The sequence below is a fragment of the Mesitornis unicolor genome, unplaced genomic scaffold, assembly GCF_000695765.1.
Source record: "Mesitornis unicolor isolate BGI_N332 unplaced genomic scaffold, ASM69576v1 scaffold24431, whole genome shotgun sequence".
NCBI lineage: Eukaryota > Metazoa > Chordata > Aves > Mesitornithiformes > Mesitornithidae > Mesitornis > Mesitornis unicolor.
In genome coordinates, this window is record NW_010163461.1 from 23,382 (window position 1) to 31,643 (window position 8,262).

Below are 8,262 nucleotides of genomic sequence, written 5' to 3' on the forward strand. Positions count from 1 at the left end.
TCCCTACCTGTCAGCAGACATGCAGTTCTGACGTGTGTGTTTCTTCTCCTGTCCTTTTCCCCAACCCTTTGCCTCTTAGCAAATTGAAGAATTTTCTGATGTTAACGAAGGAGAGAAAGAAGTGATGAAATTATGGAATCTTCATGTTATGAAGCACGGGTATGTTACTATAATCTTGGTTTTGATAGAATTAAACTATGGTATAGATTTTGTTGACCATTTTGCACTGCAATTCACTAAGCATTTAAAATTCAATTAGCTCAGTTGTTTAGGAAAGGATTATTAAAGGATAATTTGTTAACAAGCCTTCGACTTTAAGTTTTTAAAAAATGTTCTTGCACCTGGTAGCTTTATGGCTTTGAAAAGATAAAGCAATGCAAGTGTTGAGACCATGTGATAGATGGTCTGTGCAGTGACATGGATAAACCAGGTTGTAGGGTATCTTTTTGTTCTTGAAAATGTTCTACTTGCGTAATGATGGCTTTCTAATTTGGCAGGTTTATTGCTGACAATCAAATGAATCATGCCTGTATGCTGTTTGTTGAAAATTACGGACAAAAAATAATTAAGAAGAACTTGTGTCGAAACTTTATGCTACATCTGGTCAGCATGCATGACTTTAACCTCATCAGCATAATGTCAATAGACAAAGCTGTTGCCAGGCTCCGAGAGATGCAGCAAAAGTTAGAGAAAGGAGAATCGGCCTCCCCAGCGGATGAGGAATCTTCTGAGGAACAAAGTGGGACGACAAATGGATACAGTGAAAATAATATGAGAGAGAGAATTTCGGAAGTGGATAGCATCTCAGGAGTCACAAAACAGAGCAAGAAACAAAAGCTCTGAAGTCAAAAGTCAAACGCCATTCAACGGACAAGCATTGAAGTGACATTCTAGGGTGCATGAGCTCTATAAAGAATTACACACAAAAATACAGAGGTTCCAAACAGGCACTGCCGGATGGAAATAAATGATTTCAACAAGGATATTGTTTTAACAGGGTTCTATTCGGTTAATTATGCAAGTCCTACATGTATATCGGTTTTGGTGATGTAATTAAAATATTCTAAGAGTTTGAGCATGAAGAGCAATATGAAAAACTTTTTGTAATTTTAGTAATTAGTGTCTTAAGAACTTTATGGAATTTACATAATTTAAGTCTATGTAAAGCCGTTTTTATATTGAGATTTTTGCATCTGTATCTGGCTGTGTTTCCTACCATGAAGTTGCGAAACATTCGGGAAAAGGGCATTGGGATACAGTTTCTGCTTTTCTTCTTTAGAAATTCTCCAGTTAGCTTTTTGTGAAAAGAACATCTCACTATTTAAAGTTTAACCTCGATCCTTGTCTTTGAAATCATTTATCAATTGATCATCAATTACAAATCGATTGTTGTTACACTAAAATCATCAAAGTTGGCAGACTTTTAGCGTTTCCTTTGTCTCGTGCCTGTTTGGAAAGATCTTGGCTTTTCGTGTTCCAGACACAGTGAAGTACCACCTTGGCTTTTTGAGGATACCAGCAGTTTGGTTTTTCGTGGATAATTCTGATGTATTGATCACCCAGTGTACCATTTTAAACTTGAACATTTAGCTCCTTTATATTTTTATTACACATTTACACAGCTACACAAACGATCTGATGCAAACCCTCTTCAGGGGGTTGCGCATCGTAGTGTGCCATGCTAAAGCCGAGAGTCTCCAGTCAGTTTGTGGGCACGACGTCGAGGAACTTCTTCGGAAGTTGCTGCCTGCTGTTTGCCTGAGCACAGACTGCAAGTCCAGGCCATAGGTTTAGCTTTGGCTTTCGAGATGCCACTCTTGAGGGAAAAATGCACTGTAAAATTGGACCAGAAAATGTGTTGCACTTCTTATGCAAGTATTCTGTGATGTATTGTATTCAATACAGATACTAAGATGCTGACTAAACTATATTTGAGCAGTTTTGCACTGCTGTTAACACATTTTATGCATACGTTTACAGATTTTTTCCAATGGAAAGTGGTTTCACTACTGGTACAGTATCAGCACCGAAGGGTTTATTCCAGCAAGCACTGTGGTTGAGTGACATCACCTCAATTTTTTATTATCCTTAAAATATTGCATTTTTCATATTCTTTATTTATAAAGGAACAATGCTGCTGTAAATACAGGTATTTTTAATTTTTTATTTCATTCCATCACCATGAGATGCAGTTCCCTGTTTGTTTAAGGGGTATATAAGCTTTCTAATGGTGTCTTCAGAAATTTATAAAATGTAAATACTGATTTTGATGGTCCTTAAGATGTGTTTAACTGTGAGAATATTTAACTAATGGTGTGGATGTGATTTGTCATCCAGTATTAAGTTCTTAGTCACTGATTTTGTGTACAAAATAGGAAAGAGGGAAACTGCAGCTTTCATTACAAACTTCCTGAATTTACCAGCTCTCCAAGTTTTAGCAAACTCTTAATTATGCCTCTGGATAGTACATCAAGCATTTCTCTCTGGCTTTAATTTGCTAAAGCTGTGCACATATGTAAAAAAAATAGATTATTTTAGGGGAGATGTAGTTCTAGAATTATTGCTTATGTCATTTCTTAAGCAGTTATGCTCTTAATGCTTAAAAGAAGGCTAGCATTGTTTGCACAAAAAGTTGGTGATCCCCCAAAAATAGTAATGAAATTACTTCTGTCCAGTAAACTTTGTATGTCATGTCAATTTATAATAAAAGCTGAAAAAATCCCTTTGTTTTCTATTTATAAAGATGCCTTTTCTATATGTACCTTTGATAGATTTTGAAGATCTCTTGTAAGCTGGTTAAAAAGAATTTGAATGGTACAGTAGATGTAAAAACAAAAGAAAACATCGAGCAAAAACAAAAAAATCCCCAAAGCGGAGTTATTTAAATGGACCGTTGTTTTTACATTAAATGTTTTATTTGAAAGCGGCTTTTGTACATAAAGTTCAGTAATATAAAATCTGCCATGATGGTTGTCCAGTCATTTTGTGTGCATGCAGGAAGGCCACAAGCAGCACCCTCGTATAAACCTGCTCTTCTGCCTGTCTTTAACATTTGGAAACATCCTCTTCCTTTGCTGGGTTGTCACAAAGGCAGCTGCGTTTCTGTCCAGTCTTTCTGTTATACTTAAGGTGTCTCCATGAATTACCAGGATTTTCAGGGAGATTATAGAAACTTTTAATTCTCCTTTTTTGGGGGTAGAACAGAATACCTGAGACATCTGTAAGCTGTGTGTTACTGTTTAGAACTGTAATTCATATAACTGCAAATGAAGCATATCACTCTTGATGTGTCGGTTATAAAAATAAGACTTGTGTGGTTTTTTTACATGCAAGTGGTTAATGTTTCAAGCAGATTTTACAAGATGCTCTATTTGGAGCGAAGTTTAAAGTGGTGCTTCTCTGGGACTGCAGTGGATGGAGACTCAGGGCACTGCAGCATGAAACGAGTAAGGAATTGCCCTGTTTGGCCAAATTGTGGCTGATGAATAACGGACACCAAAAACCTTTTTCCATCTTAGAAATAGCTATTTAAATACAGGATATGACAGCGAGGAGCTGTAAAGTTCAGACTGGTTGTCTGGCATGCTTTTGTCTCCAAAATTGTCAAGGTTCTTCTAATGCAGCCTTTGATATGTTCATGGCAGATTTTTATGCTGTTTTATATTGGGTGATTGTAACACAACAGTCTATGAACCCCACGTTGGAACCTATGACTTGAATATTTAATTCAGTGCATTAAATGCTATATTCAAAATGGCTAGATGAATTTTAACCTTAAGTGTACCTTGCCTGAATGTAGTCCTTGCATTTTTTGTGGGGTGGGGGTGGAGATTGCCTGGAATGAAGCAGTTGCAAATCATCTGAACTGTTCCGATAACTCCACAAATCACCAAAACAAAGCCCCTAAATCATACACCCACCCCAAGCCAGCAATATCATCACTTTTGAGAATGCAGGGGCCATCCTGTGAGGACAATTTTGACAGTATTGTTCAAAGTTAAGTGTGTTTAATTCACAGAACAGTTTGGTGCCATCATCAAGCAGCACTTGAATGAAGGTGCTCCTGTGTGACCTGGTTATAAATCTGATTTTGCATGGTTTTGCAACTGAGAAAGCAAGAGCCTTGAATGAAGTAGGTAAGTCTTCACTCCATGACTGATACCTGCTCATCTTAAATTGCTTGAGACTGAGAGTGTGCTCTTTAGGTGACATACTCAGAATGTCATGAAGGTGGTTCTTCACAGGAATGGTAGATTTATGAGAAAGCTGTCAGTAACCTTGTTCACTGGCTCCACAAGTTACGTACAAGTTACCCACAGAAACAGAACAGTTCTGCTTTACTTACAGCCTAGGGGAATAAAGTAAAACTTAGTTCAATGTGGACTTTTTTTAAAATAGGGTCAACTACTGCTGCTTCTTGCTCAGTGATCACGGACTCACAGAATATCAGGAGTTGGAAGGGACCTCAAAAGCTCCCCCAGTGCAACCCCTGCCAGAGCAGGATCACCAGACCAGGTCACACAGGAACACGTCCAGGCAGGTTTTGAATGTCTCCAGAGAAGGAGACTCCACAACCTCTCTGGGCAGCCTGGGCCATGCTCTGGCACCCTCACACTGACAATTTTTCCTTATCTTCAGCTTGAACCTCCTATGGTCCAGCTTGCACCCACTGCCCCTTGTCCTGTCATTTGGTGGTAGACAAAACCCATTACATACAAGAGTTGCACGAACTGTAAGGAGATGGGAACAGTAAAATAGAGACAAATTCGACTGTGATGGAGTATTGATAAAGGTAGTTTACAGATGCTGTAACCTTTTAAAGAAAGAAGGAAAATGTCTGTTTCTGCAGGAGATGCCAGGTACAATCTGGACATCAGCTGGAAATGAAAGTTAAATGCACAAGTGAGAAACCAGAAAAAAATTATTTAGGAATTCTGAGGCAGAGGATGAAAATAATTAAAAAACCAACCCAAAACCTCTTATTAAAGATTGCTGCAGTGCTACAGAATACATTTTATGTTGTTAGAAGAATGCAGTGACGCTCAGCTTTACGCCCCAATAAATAATTCACTAAACCATACACAGTTGAGGGATAAAACTTTATTACAAAAAATTCAACTTTCCCTTGACATGTGTGTCTAGCTGAGGTAAGTGAACGTTCTAGCTTAACAAAACAGCTTTCAGGATTGGATGGCATAAGCAGTTGCCACTCTGCCTGCAAGGCTTCAACAGCCAGAGGTGAAAAACTGTACAGGAAGTGTCAAGTTTTCTGTCTGTGGTGTGGAAGAACAGAGTTTCAACCTTCTTTAATTCAAGCCTCTTCTGATTCTTTCCATACTCTGTTACTTCATTACTCAGGTTCCTTGCCCTGAGACTCTTCACCCCTCCCAGGTGTAAAAGGTGCAGCTCTAACTGGCGGGCAAACAGTACCCAATTTGCAATTTGGACAGTTAGGCTCATGCTAAGTTAAAGAAATGAATAAAACAAGCACCCAACCAACCCAACAGGGGCAAGCTGCCCTTGTTCAACTTACAGCTGAAGACTGAAGTTGGAAAAACATTTGTTCCACTGCCATCCTCAGCTCTCGAGGGAAACAGCAGGGGCCTCCCGTGGCCCTTCACAGTTGTCTGAAGCTGCTTTGTGTGTGTATACAGAACAACCTGGCAAGGCACTGCCACCTCTGGAAGTACCTGAATTCAAGGCTTAAGCATTGTTTTCTAATATGCAAGTAAATATCCTGCAGGATCAATAATCTGACTAGCCCCTCCAAAAGCAGATTAAAAGGTACCTGACCTGTCGGTACCTCAGAAGCACAAGATATTCACAATTTTAGTTTCCATAGAGGAAAAGTACTGTTACAACTAGTACCTGACACGTGAACTGTTGAAGTGAAATTACCAGCACTACGAAGTGGAGCAGGATTTAAGTCAGCTGCCAGCCGGAGTGCCAGCCTGACATCTCTAAACAGAACCGATACTGTTTGATCATCGACTGAACTGTAAGAAGTACTGAAAATACTCTTCACAGGATAATTCGAACACTGAAAGCACAGGATAAGCAGGTATTCTTACTCCTTAACAGTGAAACAGTTAAGCTTCAAAACCAGAATCCTGCAGGCTGTTTGTAGCTAACACTGGATTATCTCACCTGCAGGTGTCCGGTCTTCCTTACTTCATGTCTTAAGTAAATCCCAGCCTAACTCTACCATGTGCAAGTTCTTTGCACCCATTTGAACCTGCTCGCTTTTTTTCCCCTTGTAAATGGTACAAATGTCAACTGCTGTTCTCCTCTTCTGAAATTCATGTACCCCTACTACAGATGCTTAGGGAAAAAATGCAGGCATGTGACTATTCTTTTTGTACTGACAATGTAAGGGGGATACTAATCCAATGTAAATTAAGCTTTTTATGCTAGCACAGAGGGCTAATGTACCATGTTGACACTGAAAGGAAAAATGGCAGAATGATTGTCTAGGTTTTATAAAAATACTGCTATTCTAACATGCTAAAATATATTTAATTTTAATTGAACTTGAGGTAAGAAGGTCCCTTTTAAGGCCCTCAGTGAGCACTACTTTAAAATATTATTTAAATCCAGTAGTATTGCGATCTCTTGACCAGGACTAGGCTCTCTTTGATAAGCACATTCTAAATCTTAGTTGCTCCTTAGGGGAAATAGTGATAACTCTATGTAACTTCTGAATGCAAAGTCAATGAATTCATAATTTCTTATCCCATCCTACTACATGGAAGAGAGCTAAGTTACCACCATCTGCTCCATTTTGACTGCCACAGGTTCAATCTGTGCCAGCAGGGTCTGCCTTAAGCCCATACCCCAAGCCCATCTCCACCACCTCCAAAGGTGGCTCTCCAGCAGCAGTCCCAGCTCGCTCAGGTGGCCAAGTCTGCCCCCAGCACTCGGACCACAAACCTGCACGTGGCTACAAGGTGTTCCCAGGAGGCTACCTGGGATCTCCAGGAATGCTGCACTTCTGAACAGCACTTCCCTCATCTCTGCTGGACAACAGAAGGTTGTCCCTAAGCCCAAGACGGGCTTTGTGAGGAATCACAGCTGCCATCTGCGTGTACTTAGTGCTGCTCAGTACCACAGCGCTAGGAGTTGCTCTGACCTAGGCTACGCAGTAAATTGTAACTGAGGAAGACATTCAGAGCAGCTACAGACAGCCGTCCTACTCTAGGTATTGGTCTAGTTTGAGGCAAGCATCCACATTAGGTTGATGTAAGCATCACCATGCAACTACTCTAGAAAATATATTCCAAGAGACAACACAAAAAAACAGTTCAAGAAATATCTGGAAATAAGGCACTTAAGTGAGATGTTAACAGACTGGCTACACATTTAAACAGACATTATGGCTCAGACATCCTTGCTCTGGCTGGAATGAACAGTACCGTGCATGGAGGAAACTGCTGTTGCGTGCAAAACCCACTACCCGTTCGTACTAGTAAGGCAGCGTTGTGCACAAGGAAGCGTAGCAGGACAGTGCTGCTCTAAATACTTTGTTCTTTTTGAGTGGTATAAATAAAACTTTGGTCCATTACCACCCCTCTACTTCCCTAAACATTTACAGGCTTATTTCACAGAACAGCAGCATTAAGCAAAGTTAATTCTACACAACACCCGTACCCTGAGACTAGAGTACAATGAAATACTGACAAAAATCAAGTCTGGAGGAAAAAAAGGAAAGGTCTTATGGACTGCTTAAATTAATTTGCCTACAGAAAATGCCTGTTTCTAACTTTTTCCAGAGTAACAAATCCGATGTTTCACAATTATTTTTTGAAATGAATCCAGTAGGAAGTACAATATAGTGGAGTTCAAGTAGTATAAAGATGGGGGTTTTGTTAACAGACTGTTGATGTCAAACCACTGGAAACTCAGCTTTTAACATTACTCTTTATAACAAGAACAAAAAGCCTTTCACTCGCTTCTAAAACACCAAAACTTTCCAGCCTGGGTATGAAAATGAACATCCGAAATAGAGAGAGACACAGCATTGATCGAGTACCCAGTCAAAGACCACTTCTCTGTTGTTAGAGCTGATGGTTACTCGAAGCTTGAAGTTTCCTCCCTCAGTGCTGGAAGAACCCAGCTGCACCACTTCCATGTCAAACGTCACCGTCGATCCAGAAGTAACAGCAGGGAGCTGGTTTGTCATCTCCTTGCCATTTACAAATACTGCCCCTGAAACAGTCAAGATATCAAACGTTACTTCACAGAATCGCTCGGTTGGAAAAGACC

General features: G+C 39.9%; 1 protein-coding gene across 1 annotated transcript in view; it reads left to right on the forward strand.

The window, feature by feature from the left end:
* Positions 1-2,955, forward strand: part of SUZ12 (SUZ12 polycomb repressive complex 2 subunit) — a 23,802-nt gene extending 20,847 nt beyond the window's left edge. Inside the window, exons 14-15 of the mRNA XM_010193981.1 lie at positions 80-159; positions 498-2,955. Coding sequence (XP_010192283.1) covers positions 80-159; positions 498-843 — 426 coding nt within the window. The 3' untranslated portion in view covers positions 844-2,955. The remainder of the gene's footprint in view (positions 1-79; positions 160-497) is intronic.
* The last annotated feature ends 5,307 nt before the right edge of the window (positions 2,956-8,262 follow it).